General features: G+C 49.1%; 7 protein-coding genes across 7 annotated transcripts; 4 read left to right on the top strand and 3 right to left on the bottom strand.

Annotated features, from left to right (window-relative positions):
• Positions 1-1027: 1027 nt before the first annotated feature.
• Positions 1028-1222, top strand: PEX2_052680 (uncharacterized protein; the record flags this gene model as incomplete). Its single annotated transcript, XM_016742542.1, has 1 exon — positions 1028-1222. The coding sequence occupies one exon, from the start codon at positions 1028-1030 to the stop codon at positions 1220-1222; it is 195 nt and encodes a 64-aa protein (XP_016601053.1).
• A 1761-nt stretch (positions 1223-2983) lies between these two features.
• Positions 2984-5305, bottom strand: PEX2_052670 (E3 ubiquitin-protein ligase; the record flags this gene model as incomplete). Its single annotated transcript, XM_016742541.1, has 1 exon — positions 2984-5305. The coding sequence occupies one exon, from the start codon at positions 5303-5305 to the stop codon at positions 2984-2986; it is 2322 nt and encodes a 773-aa protein (XP_016601052.1).
• An 856-nt stretch (positions 5306-6161) lies between these two features.
• mfp (putative peroxisomal multifunctional beta-oxidation protein (MFP)) lies at positions 6162-9040 on the bottom strand (the record flags this gene model as incomplete). The annotated part of the gene is made up of 4 exons (XM_016742540.1): positions 6162-8284; positions 8340-8538; positions 8606-8833; positions 8885-9040. The coding sequence occupies 4 exons, from the start codon at positions 9038-9040 to the stop codon at positions 6162-6164; spliced, it is 2706 nt and encodes a 901-aa protein (XP_016601051.1).
• A 689-nt stretch (positions 9041-9729) lies between these two features.
• PEX2_052650 (TDA10 family protein) lies at positions 9730-10958 on the top strand (the record flags this gene model as incomplete). Its single annotated transcript, XM_016742539.1, has 4 exons — positions 9730-9882; positions 9970-10562; positions 10615-10730; positions 10801-10958. The coding sequence occupies 4 exons, from the start codon at positions 9730-9732 to the stop codon at positions 10956-10958; spliced, it is 1020 nt and encodes a 339-aa protein (XP_016601050.1).
• Positions 10959-11705: 747 nt separating this feature from the next.
• On the bottom strand, positions 11706-12851 carry PEX2_052640 (60S ribosomal protein uL30; the record flags this gene model as incomplete). Its single annotated transcript, XM_016742538.1, has 3 exons — positions 11706-12332; positions 12539-12650; positions 12835-12851. 3 exons carry the CDS (start codon positions 12849-12851, stop codon positions 11706-11708), a joined length of 756 nt encoding a protein of 251 aa, XP_016601049.1.
• A 745-nt stretch (positions 12852-13596) lies between these two features.
• Positions 13597-14451, top strand: PEX2_052630 (ESCRT-II subunit protein SNF8; the record flags this gene model as incomplete). Its single annotated transcript, XM_016742537.1, has 2 exons — positions 13597-14069; positions 14139-14451. 2 exons carry the CDS (start codon positions 13597-13599, stop codon positions 14449-14451), a joined length of 786 nt encoding a protein of 261 aa, XP_016601048.1.
• Positions 14452-15240: 789 nt separating this feature from the next.
• PEX2_052620 (thermophilic desulfurizing enzyme family protein) lies at positions 15241-16660 on the top strand (the record flags this gene model as incomplete). The annotated part of the gene is made up of 3 exons (XM_016742536.1): positions 15241-15536; positions 15592-16065; positions 16147-16660. 3 exons carry the CDS (start codon positions 15241-15243, stop codon positions 16658-16660), a joined length of 1284 nt encoding a protein of 427 aa, XP_016601047.1.
• Between the last annotated feature and the right edge of the window lie 217 nt (positions 16661-16877).

Below are 16877 nucleotides of genomic sequence, written 5' to 3'. Positions count from 1 at the left end.
ACTTTAGTTCAACAGGGTGGAATAGCAAAGCACACAGTATTCGTAAGACCACGGTATTTCCATGGCAATTAAATGCTCCCGTGTTGAACCACGGAGCTGTCAATTCCGAGCTACCCCAATTGAAGTGGAGAATTGAGCTAAACAAAGAGGGTTCGTGGCGGGGAGTGAACGCGAGACGGGGACTTACGACTACGACCTCCGAGATCGCTCTGGAGGGTAGATATTTGTGGATTCAGTTTCCCCACATTTCCCCAGAGGTCATACGATAGCCCTTGAGAGTCTCACGCGTCTTCAACAGAGAAGTGAGAGTTCCCGCTACGGCATGATGATGGATACAAAGCGTGTCGGGAGAGTCCCCGCGTCGAGTCCAGGAGATGTGGAATGCCTTTGCTATGGCAAGGTCAACTTGCTCCTGTTGAATTCGGTCCTCAAGTTCTGTAATGAAAATTTTAATCCTAATTCCTTTCATTTTTCACTGAGGCACAAAAATGTAGAGTCCTCTGGACTTGAGTCCTTTAATCATTATACGATCTGTCGACCATGATACGACTGCACGGCGGAGTACCTAAAAGCAGACCGTAGGCCTCAGGAAGAGTTAATCTTGACATTTCCCAAGGCCAAAAGCGATTTGACTTATACGAAAAAATTTACATAAAGGGAATTGATGTTTGTCAGAGGCTCTCCATCGTGATCTAGCAAATGTCCTCCTTGAGCTTTCAAAGCCATCACTGCCCCGGATAGGCTTTCTAGTCTAGTTTGATAGATCGATCTTCCTCATGACATCCAAGAAAACCGTGGTAAATGCTTATTATCCCTGTAATAATTGATTAATAGTGCAGATGATACTTTCGAGAACATCTGCCGACATATCGTTGTTAACTCGATGAAGTCGTTCACGACCGCTAATAACCGGCTGGTGAGTGATCAAATGTATGGTGACATAGATATCCGCAGCTACCTCTCTGGTGGAGCGTTTCTTACCTATAACGTGGTGTACAATAATGCCGTCACTGAAGTAATGACTACCATGCTGATCGGCACTGTCATCAATCAATTGTACCGCACCCAAAAGATCTTAATGATGGGTGGCGGTGCCTGCGGTTGTAACCAGGGGATTGGCTCTGGCTCCGAGGCTTCTGTCATTTGCCGTGATGGCAGAGCCTGGTACGTATATCACTGCCAAGAGAATGATGTGTTTTCCCTTGCTGCCCACCGCTGGTGATGGGTTGCTACGCCTCCTGGGCCTGGAAAGGCTAGATTAAGATAAGATTAGACGGATATCACAAATAACGACAATGCCAAAAAGCCAAAAACGGAAGGGATGGCTTGTAGAGCCCAGTCTAGTATGTAGTGACAGAGCGGTTGTTGAAATGTTCAAGTGAGGCTCTGCGGGTTTATCCTTCCTTCCCAATTAGGAAGGAACTCGTCACCCCAGTAAGGATATAAATACCCCCCTCCCCTCATTTCTCTCTTCTTCTTCTTTCACGCTCCACCATGGTCTCCATATACCATGAAACATTTACCATTTACCATAATATCACCCTACTCCCCAGAAATTGTACACATGCTGATTTGGCTTTAGATACCACCATCCAATATAGGCTCAGTATCATCCAGTTCAATCCCAAATCATGACCACACTAACTTGCTTCTAGACACAACCCCGATATGACGATGGTGCCATCCACGGTAACGACAATCCACTCTGGTCTTTCTACTCTGTCTTTCATCTTGAACACCATCCACGGTGACAGCCTTTCATTCTTGGCTTTGCATCTTGGCCATCATAATGACCATGACCACCAACCACAGTGAGGACCATCCACCTTGGCCTTCTACTTTGGCCTACCACCGTGGCCACCGTCCATCATACACCTACACCAATAACCAGACCCCGCCTTCCACTTTGGCCAACATGAGCTTTCATCATCAGCCTTCCACTGCGAGCACCATGACCACCATGAGCCACCATCGGCCTTGCACATTGGCCACCGTGGCCAACATAAACCTAGGTGATAAAAGCTGTCCATCAATCCCATCAACAAACAAATATGCAATGACTTCCGTATCAAGTCTTCCCTTTACCATGTTCAACCCTTAGGGTCAAACGAACAAACAACAAACAAGAGCAACCTTGCAAAGTCTCTTGGTCAAGCAAGCCTCTACCAAACTTCGCAGTCAATCAAGTATGGTCTCATGATATTTCTTGGTCAGCTCACAGCCAACTCAGTAATCAGAAGTGGCTTCACAAAATTTCTTCTTCGGTCAACTCTCCATCCATACCTCAGCATCATCCAATCATTGAGCAAGTCCACAGCAGATTTCACATCAGCACACACTACAGTCAACGGCAAGGAGAAATTTTCTTTCGGCAAGGTTCACAATCAACAAGCTCAACAACCACTCATATTGGGTAATGCTTCCACAATTCCGAACATTTGGTCAACGCAACTTTTGTTAGATGGATATTATATCCACCTACTTTATCGTGAAGGTGTACAGTGGATGTCTTTATTGGGGTTTCGGCTTGTTATATCGCTAGGGTTTTCAATGTTCTGCCTCTTTCTCTCATGTATCCATCATATATTGTTTTCTAAGGATGACGACTAATTGAAGACATATCATCCACATTGGTCCTCTGTCTCTAGACCTCTTTAATAAATGTATCCGATTTAGAAGTAGAAGACACTAGTCTCAAAAACGTCTTGCATTAAAAAGAGAGTAAGTTTTCTCGCTACATCTTGACAGTAGTAAGAAGCCACGCAATTATCAAACAGAAGTAGGGAGTGTCATCAATCATCATGTCGTCCGAAGCCCTCCAAGTAAATAAGACCCCACGCCAGCCCAGATAGTCTGCGTAGAGTACCAGGGAATGAAAAACCAAAAAAAAGACTAGCGCCATTATTGTGAAACGAAGCCGAAAATAAAAAGCAAGCAGAACAAAAGAAGATCTAAAAAGCTATAGCCGAAAGTACATGTGGGGTCATACGTCCTCAACGTCGACGACCCGTTCCACAATCCAGTCCGCAAAAGCCTGACCCTCGAGTTTCCACCGTCCATCAGCCCACACATCACTGAACCAGTAGGCCCACGGCTGACTCGAAGATGTAAGTTGCAAATCCCAAATTGAAGCCGTCGCGCGGCGATTAGAGTGGCTATCGGCCCCGGCCGAGAGGTCATGATTGACGTTGCGGAATCCAGCAGCCAAAGTTGGGTTGCTGGTACTGGAATCGCCCTGCCTGATCCGCCATTCACGCTCGGCTTTCTCACCTGCACGACGGGCGACGGCTTCCTCGTCTTCTGCTTGGTAGAGATTGCATTTGGAGCATTCCGTGCAGCGGGACCCAGGGTTGATGCGGAAGTGCTCACAGAAGTGTTTGTAGCCTTCTGGTTCTTCAAACTCGTCATCGGACATGTTGCCTGCCACCTGTTCATCGTCAAAGGGATCGTCGGGTATATCGCCCGGGCCATCGAAGGCATCTAACCTGCGGGGGCCACGGGCAGGCGCGGTTGTTCGTATAGGTGGGCCTAGTGCCTTGCGGCATAGGTAGCACATGGAGTAGCCACAGACGCAAGTCAGTTTGTTGCAGCCTGAGGATTTGACAAATGAGAGGCAGCAGCGGGGACAGGTGCGTTTCACGGCAGCGGTGCGGGCAGCCTCGACGGTGGCGCGCAAATCCAAGAGTAACGGCTCGTGACACACATGTGGATCTCGCCACGATTTCTGACATGTCATGCAGCTAATGCGTGAGCACGAGGGGTTGGCACAGGTAAATCGTTTAGGTCGGATCTTGAGACAGAAGTTGCGAATGGCATTTCCGAAGACCGCTGTTACAGTGGCTGGGTCCAAAAGCAGCAGAATAAGAACAGGGATTACTAGTAAGGGGACAAGGTCAAGGAGGAGGAGGGTCATCAAAATCGTAGGAATAATGCCACCGTCACGACGGAACCGCCAGCGGACACCATGGGGTGAAGGGTGGTAGACTGGGTCGATTTCAGCATAGGAGCAGAATGGACATCTAACGAGCTTCAATTGAGACTTCATGAGCGCCTCAGAGGAGAGTCGGTCCTCAAATTTGCGGTATGTTTCGAAGCCAGCCGTGTCGAGAAGAATTGCCTGCTTCACGATCTCTGGATGAAGACATCCCTCGCACGATCCGATGGACAACGGCGCAAGACACTTCAAAGTCGAGCGCTCCAAATCAACAGATTTGCCCCAGCCCTGCCCAAAAAGCGCTTCGTAGACAGTTCTTTGGATGCAGTGGTAGCAAATGATGTGAGTGTTGGTTGAACATGTCGCGATCTGCTCAAATGTCACGTCGGCGAAACAACACTCGCATTCGTAAAGGGAGTTAAGTTCTTGGGCTTCCTTCTCATTCAACTCTGAAGCAAATCGGAAATCCTTATCATGCTGCTCTTCACGCTTCTGCCGCAAGAGCGGGGCCAACAACATCTCGTGGAGCTCTGCATCCAGCTCGCTACACCCGGTTTCCTTCAGAACAGGAACAAGCTCCCCCTCTGCTTGACGATGCCAGGCCAGGAGCGGATGTTCTTCGCGGTCCTTCTTTCGCCTGAAGGACGGGAACATGCTGTTGAATGTCGCGCGCCATGTCCGACGCGACAGATCCCGAAGCGTCGGTCGAGCCCGAGCATAGCTGAAATTCACTTCAGCTAGAACAGCCTCCACTGTACTCTTGTTCAGGCCATTATACTCTCTTGTCATGGCCATCCGCACAGCGGCCTTATATTCGTCCGACCGAAACCGCTCCTCAGGAGGGACCAGGCCGCCATTGTCAACATCATATCGAGTGAGATTGTCACCTCCAGGAACTGTACGAGCATTTCCCTCTGCCTCGGCTTCAGAGGTTCCTTCCGGGAGATTCCACCGCCCGGAAACCCATTTCTTCTTATGCCTAAGTAGCTCCTCCACACACACTTGTAACCGGCTCTGTCCGTCAAAGCGTAGCAGTAGCTCGCGGAACACCTCTATCTGTACATCGGGAAAGATTCGAACTAGAGTCTCAAGTGCGGTATTGAGTTCCTCCTGTTCCCGCTTGTGTTCCTCTGTTTCGTGGGCCGAGCAATGGACGGGGCCGCGGGATCGGGAGGTACTGCCAAAAGGGTTATTTCGTAGTGCTTCGAGGGTGATGGAGTAGCTATTCGGAGAGGAGCCAGTCTGTCCTAGAGATGGCTTTCGGGCATTGGTTGAAGAGCCGGAGGCTGACTTTCGGTGAGATTGCGCCCCGTCGGCGGGGCGGGATGTGGAGGATTTGGAGAAGCCGGGAACTGGCAGCGAGAGCACCATGATTGTGCAGGCTTTACATGGTTTGAGAGTATGAAAGTGTCAGAGGAAGAGGATATCAGAAAATGTCAGGAGATGTCAGGGGAAGGGGATGTAGTGTTGAAACAGCCCTGGAGCCTAGAGTGCTCAGATGAAGAATGGACGTTACATAAGATGACCTTCCGCCTTTTGTTTCACTTCACAATGTTTTTATAGTTGACTACCTATACTCCGTAGGTTTCTAGGTATATTCTTTTCTTTTTTTACATCTATCTAGGTGGTCTTTGATCTTTCTATTTGCTAGACAGAACCCTCTTTTTTTTATTAAAAAAACGGATCACATTTATAGAGTGTCTCGTTGAAACCACATGGAGTATATGATTCGATCCTTGCCATAGTGATGATACATCAACCCACACCATACGATACATCTGAGCCCTAAGCCACTGAACAGCAAATGGAATTTCAAATATCGCATGCTCGGAATACACTTCAAAAGAATCACGCAATGTCGAACAAATTCAAACCACCTGGCTTACATGAAAGGGCACTTTTAAAAGGACAGAATTCATTCTCACCCTCCACTAAATGCTACATTAAAGCATCATCCTTTGCAAAGTAGCTGTTGCTGGGGAAGATGACATGTCTAGTTCACTTTGATGTACATAAGTTGGCATAGATAGACCAGATAGATGTCGGTCTATAGAATTTCCAAGTCGGTGTAGTTACCAAATTCAGATTTGTCTCATTGGCCTCATGGGGAAAACTAGAAACAAGAAAAAGCACAAGTAGTATATACAAAAGAGAAGCAACAGTCTGATCCAAGTGTGCCGGCTCGCTTTGCCAATGGGAATATCGCTTCAACCAAATATTTCTTATTTTACAGTTTGGCCTTAGCGCCCTCCAGGAGCTCGGCACCAGCGCCGGTGATCGCAGGCTTGCCAGTCTCAACAACGGTGGCCTGGAACAGGACGGTGTTGCCCTCCTTCCACATCTCAGTCTTGAGAGTCTGGCCAGGCAGAACGACACCCGCGAAGCGAACCTTGAGGTTCTTGTAGGGACCGAACTTGGAGAAGACAGCCTTGGCTGACACACCGAGCGAGCACAGACCGTGCAGGATGGGGGTCTTGAAGCCACCGACCTTGCTGAACTCGGGGTCAATGTGGAGCGGGTTACGGTCACCGTTCAGGCGGTACAGCGCTGCCTGGTCCTCGGAGGTCTTCTCCTCCACCACGGCATCGGGCTGGCGCTGCGGCGCCTTGTACGCAGCAGTGGCGCCCTTGGCGCGTACGGCAGTGGGCTTAGGAGAACCTCCGAAGCCGCCACTGCCGCGGATGAAGACGCTGGACTCATTGTAGAACAGATCCTCGCCGGTCTTGGCATCCTTGGTTGTGTACCCGGCAATGACGATGGCCGCGTTACCCTTATCGATAACGTCAATGAGCTTGGGGTAGGTCAAGGTATTGGCGGTGGTAGGGATGGGGAACTTGCGAACCTCCATGTACTGCTCGCCGTGGAGCAGCATCATGGGGGAGAAATCCTTAACCAATTCGTCCATGTTCCAGGGAGTAGCGGTGTTGAACCAGGGGACAACACCATACGAGGGAAGGGCCTGGAACTGGTCGTTGTTCTCGTAGACCAGAGGCAAGTCGGTGCGCTTAGCGCCCAAGCTAAGGTTGTACAGGATCACATCGCGGTCCTCGTAGTTGAAGGGAGTGCCCTCGCTCGAAAGGGCCTTGGCCTTCTCGATATTCTTCAAGGTTTCATTCTCGCTGGAGGCATCGCCGTGTACGCGGTTAGACATATTAGCCATAATCTTCTCCACGCCGGCCTGGCCGTCCTCGGGGTGATCAGCGCGACCATCATCGAAGTTGGTGATCTGCTTCCAGTTACGAACCACCTCCTCAGGGGTCAGCTTGACGTCCACGGGGAAGCCGTGGCCGCCAGTGCGTTGCCAGCGGGTGCGGCCAAACCAACCACTACCACACTCAAACAGACCCTTGGTGGAGGGCTCAGGGGCCATGTCAGAGCACAGCAAGACCACAAGAGGAGCAACATAGTCGGGCTTGAAAGCCTGAACCATCTCCTCGGGCATAATGGTACGGGTCATGTTGGTACCCGCATTAGGAGCAATGGTGTTGACCTTAATGTTGTACTTGGCACCCTCCAAAGCTAGAGCGCGGGAAAGACCCAGGATACCAAGCTTGGCAGCAGCGTAGTTGGCCTGGCCGAAGTTGCCGTAGATACCACTGGTACTGGCAGTGTTAACAACACGGCCGTACTTCTGCTTGAGGAAGTAGGGCCAGGCAGCCTTGGTCACCTTGTAGGTACCACGGAGGTGGACATTAACAACGGAGTTCCACAGGTTGTCATCCATGTTGGTGAAAGCCTTGTCGCGCAGGATGCCGGCGTTGTTCACCAAGATATCAATACGGCCGAACGCATCAATGGCACTCTTGACGACGGCATCACCGTCCTCGCAGTTGGCCTTGTTGCCAACAGCCTTGCCACCGAGCTTCCTGATTTCCTGGACCACCGGCTCGGGGTCAACAAGATCGTTGACCACAACCGAGGCACCGAGCTTAGCGAACTGCAAGCAGTATGCGCGGCCGAGACCGGCACCACCTCCAGTGACTAGGGCAACACGACCCTTGAAGTCAGGCTCCTCCCCAGGCTGAGCACTGGGCGTCTTCAGGCCATCTTCCAAGAAGGCCATGAAGTCGGCAGGGCCAGTGGGGTATTCGGGCTGAGAGAAATCATTCACATCGTTCCACTTCCGGGCAATAGCACCAGGGGTCAGGGAGTCATCCGTCTTCAGGAGACCACCCTTGGCTCGCTCCCAGCGCAGCTTAGCAACGTGACCACCACCGACCTCGTAGATACCACCAGTCTCTGTAGTGTTGGACGAGTGCACGAGGGCAGCGACCAAAGGAACAACCCAGTCGGGCTTAAGGTTCTCCAAAACATCAGGGGGCATGACAGTTGCAGTCATGCGGCTGGCAGCTAATTTGGGGTTAGCTTCCCCAATTCAAGAGTTTAGGTTTTGTAGCTTGCTTACCGATGGGAGCAATAACGTTGGCAATAATGTTATACTTGGCACCCTCCTTAGCCAGGGTCTCTGTGAAACCGACCTGGCCGAGCTTAGCAGCTGAGTAGTTGGCCTGGCCGAAGCTGCCGAATAGACCAGCAGCCGAGGCAGTGTTGATAACACGACCGAACTTTTGTTTGCGGAAGTGAGGCCATGCAGCTCTTGCGCACTTTCCATAGAATGAGCCATCAGTTCCTGCTTCAAAGATTGATATTTATGTGTCCGAGGATTCTCACCTTGTATGCACCGTAGGTGTGAACTGTGTTGATCAAATCCCAGTCGGCATCCTTCATGTTCTTAAAGCTAACATCACGCAGGATACCAGCATTATTAAGCAGAATATCAATGCGGCCGAAGGCCTTTATAGCGGTTTCAATAATAGCATCACCGTTCTCGACGCTGTCGTAGTTGGCGACGGCCTTACCGCCAGCGGCGCGGATCTCCTCGACGACAACATCTGCAGCCTGGGGTAGGTGTCAGTATCTGCCTATCTAGTTCGGGTGTATTGCAAATACCTTTCCTGACTTGCCCTCACCTTTGTGAGAGACACCGAGATCATTCACGACGACATTTGCACCCCTTGAGGCGAAGAAGAGAGCATATGCTTTCCCCAGACCACCACCGGCACCGGTGACGACCACCGTTTGGTTATCGAATCGCAACTCGGACATTCTGTTTATATGAGTCCGAAAGATAAGTGGATAATAGAGAAAAAATAGAAGAAGAAAGCTGGAGAGGAGGGGAGTTTAAAGCAATTCGGCAAGCTGGAGGACCTCGGCACGTTTGAGTTGGGTTCTGTAACGGTGAAATATTGGGGTATCGTTACAATGGCAGATTGACCCGTATCACATGCCGGCGTACTTCCGTATACTCGGTATAACCCGTATTACCCCATGTATAGGTTGATTTCAAGTATTTTGGTAATTTAATATTTCAAAAGAAAAAGGGGATATAAACTATTTACACTATTTACTAGACATTTATGCATGAGACCTAGTATGCTCGTATGTATATTATTGTCAGTGTCCGGGGCCGAGTACTTGCTGACTCAGGCATGTGATGACCAACGTCATTGTCATGTGCACTTCTACATATTTTGTATAAGTACGGAGTAATATTACTATATATAATACTATTTTACCATTTGACTATCTTAGAACTCGATTCAATACACTTCTATATAACATTTTTAATATGGCAAGCCAAAAGTAGCGGCTGAATATACCCCGTGGGGGGGGGAAACGACCCCAGATTCACTCGGCCGATTGGGGGAAACTTCCCGCGCACCGTAGCCGATAGATACAAAAGACGTGCAATAGAAAAACTAACAAAGTATTTGGTAGTTGAAATCAAGTCAATAATGCCTGAAATTGTGGACGATAAGTCACAGTACTGCATCCCTTTCCTACTCGATCGCCTGCGCGTTCATACCGAGCGGCACCGCGGCAACCCCGATACCCCGCCGTTTTTCATCGGTCTCAATGGCGTGCAGGGTGCGGGCAAAACAGTCCTGGTAAGTCGATCCAGAACTAGTCTGTCTCTCATGCCTCGGGATCTCGTTAAATTTCCTCGGAATGGAGTTTAATACTAATCTCCATAGGTATCCGCTCTCAATGACACGATCCGATCGGAACCATACTCGCTCTCGGTCGTGACGTTGTCGCTCGACGATATCTACCTTGACCACGCCGATCAGTTGGCTCTGGCACAAGCGCATCCTTCAAACCCTCTCCTGCAGCATCGTGGTCAGCCTTCGACTCACGATCTCGCATTAGGTGAGGAGGTATTTGCTTCGCTCGCCGCCGAACGTCCGACCGCCATTCCACAGTATGACAAGTCTGCATTCGAGGGCCAGGGTGATCGTGTTCCAAAGGTACAATGGAAAGTCGTCAATGAAAAGGGTCAAGATAAAGTCAAGGTCGTGATTTTCGAAGGGTGGTGTGTCGGGTTCCGTGCGTGGGATGACCAAACCCTGCGTGCGAAATGGGAGGCCGCTGTACGTCAAAAGGAGAACGGCGAGTATGATGGAAGATTAGGCCATGTCAATTTCGAGGATGTCAAAGCTGTAAACGACGCTTTGAGGCGATATGATGTGTTGACCGAGTGGGTTTCCTCTCTCGACTGCGCGACGAGAAGCTTTGCTGACATAGGTTTTCTTTTCCTTCGCAGCAAGCTTGATGCTTTGATCCATATGTATGTGCTTTGTTGCTGTTCTACACACTTTGAGCTTACTAACTAATTTCAGCGATGCCGAAAACCCTCGTTTCGTCTACGAATGGCGCCAGGAACAAGAACGCACACTCCGTGCTGCCAAAGGCACCGGAATGACCGAGGAACAAGTCAACAACTTTGTCGACGGCTGTATGCATATACTCGGGAGAGCAATAACACCATCGAGTACTGAATATACTGACTCAAATGATCGATACAGATTACCCATCCTACGAGCTCTTTACTGAAACCCTCCGCGAAGGCGCTTTCAAGCCTGCACCACATAACCTATCAGCATCGCGCTTGGACTGGCAAGGACGACAGCTCTGCCTTGTAGTCAACCGTGACAGGAGAGTTCAAGAGGTCATTAAAATCTAATGTTTGTGAGCTGAGGTCGAAATGTCGGAGGAAATGGTGTGTCCGTTGAATACATATCGAATATATATATATATCACCCCAGATTTAGAAATTTCCACTCCTATTCCAGGCTTTATACTATTTCCGATTGCCTTTGGGATAGTATGATAAAACTGGTTCGTAGATTGTCCCTCAGAATTCAAAGTCTTAGTAAATTTGATTGGATATTATGTAGACACATGTGAGTAATTGATAACCTAGGCTCAGAAAACAGTCAACTACTAAAGCTAACTTGATCAAATACAATAACGAGCTAGAGATTTGAGTTACTGGGCTTCATATACGAAAGCGTAGCTTCGATAACACAGCTTCGAAAACAGCCTACAAGGTACCTCGACATGGGAGATTTAGGCCTCGTGACAATGTTTGGCCTGCCCAGGTGCCCAGGTGAGACATCCCGATTACTACAAAGGGGATCCACTACGTCAAACCTCGGAAGGAACGTTGTAGATTACTACTCCGTAAAGGCTGGGAATACAGTTACGAGACAAAGTACGAGAGGAACCAGGCCAATGACCATGAAATTGGGTTGTTTGAAGCATTAAATTGATCGGAAATCCCAGACCATCGTATCGCTAAAAAATTGACTAGTGGATATAAACAGCCCGTGCAAAAAACAACCCAAGACAGTAAAGTCGTAAAATTTTGTAACATTTTTAGAGGTGCGCTCCGAGAGCGCTCCGACCCAGATTCTTCATGAGAAGAAATCTAGTTCATCTGGCGGATGAGACCGTTGATGTTCTCCTCACGGTTACCAGTGTCACCACCCTCGATGTAGTGCTTGAACTTGCGAGTGCGGAAACCACCGTTGGGGTTGGACAGCTTGAAGGGCCAGAGGAAGTTGTTGGCCTGCTTGAAGTTGGGGCCGACAGTGTAGATCTCGTGGATCAGATCCTCCATGCAGACGATGCCGAACTTGCCGAGGTGCTCCTCGATGATCTGGTTGTCGGTGAGGGGAGTGCGCTGCTTGTCGACCTTTCCGTAACCACGCTTGTAGAGAAGCTCGCGGACGGACTTAAGGTTGGGGTAACCGTAGGCAATGTAGGGGTTGACAATGGTCAACATCTCCTGGGTAGCCTTGGTGAGGCGAATGAAAGTACCAGAGTTGATCTGGAGCAGACGCAGGAGCTGGAGGATCTTGCGGGGCTTGGGAGCAATCTTGTTGATACCCTTGATACGGACAACGAAGACGAGCTTGGGCTCACCCTCAACGAAGAAGCTGCCCTCCTGGCGAGCAACGCGGTTGAGGCGGATCTTCTCGCGCTCAGCAGTGCGGTACTCCTGGACGTAAGACTCGGCACGCTTGAAGATAACACCACGCTTCTCCTTGTTGGCCTATATGAATCTCAGTCAGCATGAGAGTTCTCCAAAATCTTGTGAAGAAAATGGCAAGTAGTTTGTGTAACTAATGTCAGACCCGAAAGATGGTTGACAGACGACAGCATTGACCGTGGTAGCGGTCTAGTCATCGTGAATGGTGTTATGCATCATGTAGTTGGAAGGGAAGTGTGGCAATGTGAGAGGAAAGAGGGGAAACTGACCTTCTTGGTCTTCTCGGCCTCGGCACGGCGCTCGGCGCGGGCAGCCTCTTGGGACTTGCGCTTCTTCAGAAGGGTCTCGGGAACGAGGACCTGGTTCTGGGTGGGAACGGAGCTGTGGAATGTTAGAACAGTCTGTCCAAAATAGATCAAGACTGAGACAATTCGCCGAGTGAAAGAATTGCAGCATATAGCGCCACATTCTCAACTGAAGGCATAAAAAAAACTCGACGAAATGTCTTTAATCAGTGAGGGCCAAGGCATTGGAGTTTCATGATCGTTTGCAGTTTGGTACTAACCATGCATATTTCAGCATAGTGTTCGCAAACCCGATCACCCGCAAGATGCCATTGATGCCTTCATCCGACAAAACCCCGAACAATGTTCAGGAAATATATGTTGACACTCTTTCGTTTTAGGGTCATGATGCTGTTACCGCATCACGAGCGCACGAGAACGATAGTTCACAACAATATTTTTGGAGGAGAAGGCGCTAGGCGCTTTCAACCTCAAGACTCCATCACCCCTTTTTCTGTATCCGAATTTTGCTCCGCGATAGACAACAAGTGTATCCGAGATAATTGGAGTGTAGATAGAGGGCAGGAAGGATCGAGCTGGTGCCTAGCCGTCATCGTTGTGGATAAAACGGCTGGCATCCCCAGCGAGAAGGACGACTATACCCGTAACCTCACAAACTCAAGCAGAGATTGCATCAGTCTTAGGAAGAAGTCATTGGGAATCATACGTAGTAGCGGCCATTTTGAAGGTCCGGACGAGGTCGAGAGTCGGCTGATTGTCGAAGGATGTCAAAGGAAGAAGAAAAAGTTCGAAGAAAAGGAATGTAAGAAGAGACTTCGCTTGTGTGGGTGCGGGTCCCCTAACCATATACGGCTAGCGTCTGAGCTAACTACCACTAACCCGTTTTGGGTACAACCCTTATCGGGCTCTGGATAAGGGCTTACCTCTTATCAGATGACTTCATGGATGTCTGACCCGCCTGGGGTAGTAACTACATGTAACCAAGACTATCAAGTGAACTCTTCCTTTACATTCCACCCACTATGTCTCGTCGCGGAGTTGGCCTTGGGGCTTTTGCAAACCGAACCCAGGCAACGCAATCTTATGCTACTCATGGCGCTAATCTCCGCTCTACGCATACTGCCTCCCTGCAGACCCAGTTATCGGTTTTCCAGTCGTTACTTCACACATTTGCGCTAGAACATAGCTCTACGATCAAGTCCAATCCGACATTTCGAGCAGAGTTTGCGCGCATGTGCAACACCATCGGGGTTGACCCCCTTGCCGCAAGCAACATCAAAGGCAAGAATGGCCGTCGAGGACTGGGAGAGGGGGGCAGCTTCTGGACCCAGATTATGGGCGGAGATATGAATGACTTTTACTTTGAAGTCGCAGTTAGAGTTGTGGAGTTATGCAGAGAGACCAGGAGCGAAAATGGGGGGCTGATTGGTGTTGAGGAGTGTCGAAAGCGAGTGGGGAAGGGCAAGGCGATCGGGAGTGGGCTCGAAGTTTCAGAGTATGGAGTTGTTCCTTCAGAAAATATGGATATCCATACGAGTGACTAACTGAACTATGTGCTGAACAGTGACGACATCTTACGAGCAGTTCGGTCTCTCGAGCCTCTCGGCTCTGGGTTCTCCATCGTCAAGGTCGGCAGCAAGCAGTACATTCGGTCCATCCCTAAAGAACTCAACACCGATCAGGCAACAGTCTTGGAAGTGATTCAGGTGCTGGGATTTGTGAGCGTTTCGATGCTGTGTTTGAACCTCAAATGGGAAAAAGCTCGAGCACAAACTGTAATCGATGACCTGCTTGCTGATGGTCTAGTTTGGTTGGATGCCCAGGGCCCTGAGAAAGAGTATTGGTCACCCCAAAATCTCCTGGAGGATAGTGGATGAAGCCGGAAACTCATGTGATTCGCATGAAAATCACGATCATAATGCTTCGTGCGGCCATCCCTCGAGCCACACCTTTCTTGAAAATTTTCGAAGTCATAAATGCGTGGCTCTCGAGCTTTTTCCTATTCAATCATCTGCACTTCGAGAGGGGCAACATTTACCCTTCCCTTGCGAGCCTGTTGGCTAAACCATGACGAGCTACGGTTTGATCGATACCACTCTCTGGGGCATTTTCCTACGGGCATTGAAACCACAAAAAGAAGCTATCTAATTCACTTAGTAAGATGCGAACTTGAGTGATGGGTGAGCAATCATTATTGGCAAGGACCAAGTACAAGCGCCCGTACACAATGGGAGTTCGCTAAGAGAGGAAGAAAACCCTCATTGATTTATTTCTGTTTTTCTATCAATAATGGTGCTAGTTCAATAGTAATAAGAATAGCCGGGCGCTTGTGCGGCCTTATAATGTCCTTTTTAGCTGGTGTTTTTGAAGGTTTATCAAGGCGGTAAAAAAAAAGCATATTTTGTGCAAGATACTTTTCTATGTATTATCAGGGATCACGACTTATTTTATTTGTCTGGCGAATCTGACGAATCTGAAGTTTATGCATCTCATTTTTGGGTGTTAGGGTGACACGGCATTGCGTGATATGGAGTGACAAGCATGTAAGATATCCCCCGCAAGGGAACTATTTATAAACTATCTCATATCCTACCCATGAAAAGTACGAATCCATTGATTTTAATATAATTTGAGCTGATCAATCATACTGCACATACCCTACCATCATGTCCCAATCTAGTGTTCCAGCGACAGACCCCGCTGTCTACGCTGAATACGAGACCACATGGTCCAATCTCCCGGACACCGAAGAAGGGTGGATTGCTAGAGCCCGGGAGGTCTCCGAGGTGCTAGCCAAAGACGCGGCCCAAAGAGACCAGGAAAACAAATCGCCGCGTGCCGAAGTGGCCTTGCTCAAGCATTCGGGCTTGACAAAGCTTCTAGGGCCTAAGAAGTATGGTGGTGGCGAGCAAGCCTGGAGCATTGGATTTAAGATAATCAGAGAGGTTGCGAAGGCAGATGGGTAACACTCAAGCATCTCTGATAGCTCCCAAACATAGTCTCTAATAAGAAGACAGATCTATCGGTATGCTGCTTGGCTATCACCTTCTCTGGTCTACCATTGCAAATGTGGTGGGCACACCTGAACAAGCCGACCGAACCCATCAGTTGATCATTTCAAACAACTACTTTGTCGGGGGCGCCGTGAATCCTCGCGACAGTGATCTGAAGATCACTCTAGATGGAGACCATATCGTATTCACCGGTAACAAGTACTTCAATACTGGAGGTGTTGTGTCCGACCTCACAGTCCTTGAAGGTGTATTGGATGGTACTCAGGATCATATCTTTGCTTTGGTGGAGACCCGACAGCCCGGTATCCAGTTTGCTCACAACTGGCACAACATTGGGTTGCGCCTGACCGAGTCTGGAGGCGTGAAGATAGAGAATGTCCGTGCTTCTTGGTCAGATGCACTGGGCTGGGATGCAGCTACCAAGAAGCCTCGCGATGATACTCTAAAGATCGCGTTCCCTACTCTACTCCTGCCAACGTAAGTGCAGTATATGTCATTCCATATGTCATGCTCCCCCGGTAGTTCAATGGCTGAATGCTTACTCGCTCTCTCCCACAGTATCCAACTGGTCTTCAGTAATTTCTACTTGGGCATTGCTCTCGGTGCTTTGGATTTTGCCTCCAAATATACCACATCCGCAACACGTGCCTGGCCTTTCGGTGGTGACAACAAGGAATCAGCAACGGATGAGTTCTACATCCTCGAACGCTATGGGAACTTCTTTGCGCATCTGCGTGCCACTGAAGCCCTTGCCGATCGAGCAGGTGATCAACTCTCAGGGCTTTATACTCGATATCAAGCGCAGAAATCTGGTCTCACTGCCCAGGAACGTGGAGAGGTTGCGGAGTGGGTGGCTAGCATCAAGGTGGTTGCCACAGATGTCGGACTCCGGGTTACTTCTGGTATATTTGAAGTGACTGGGGCCCGTGCCACTGCCTCAAAGGTCGGATTGGATCGATTCTGGCGGGATATTCGAGTACACACTCTTCATGATCCGGTGGCGTACAAGAATCGGGAATTGGGACGATATGCACTACTGCATGAAGTGCCTGAGCCTAGTTGGTATACTTAAGTGCTATAGGGTAGAATGAGCTCGATGCTTAATGTATGTCAATATGAATATGAATATAAATATATATGCAGGCTCAAGCTGTATGATGGTACAACATGCATATAGACAATATCAAGGGTCTAAAGGGTCTATGTTGTACAGATAAGAGCCCCGCACATGGACGGGCCGATATCANATTTTTTTTTTTTTTTTTTTCTTCTTTTCTTTTTTCCCCTCC

This window comes from Penicillium expansum (genome assembly GCF_000769745.1).
Source record: "Penicillium expansum strain MD-8 chromosome Unknown contig172, whole genome shotgun sequence".
Classification (NCBI taxonomy): domain Eukaryota; kingdom Fungi; phylum Ascomycota; class Eurotiomycetes; order Eurotiales; family Aspergillaceae; genus Penicillium; species Penicillium expansum.
Note: the sequence above shows the minus strand (reverse complement) of the source record. Positions and strands in the feature narration are given on the sequence as shown.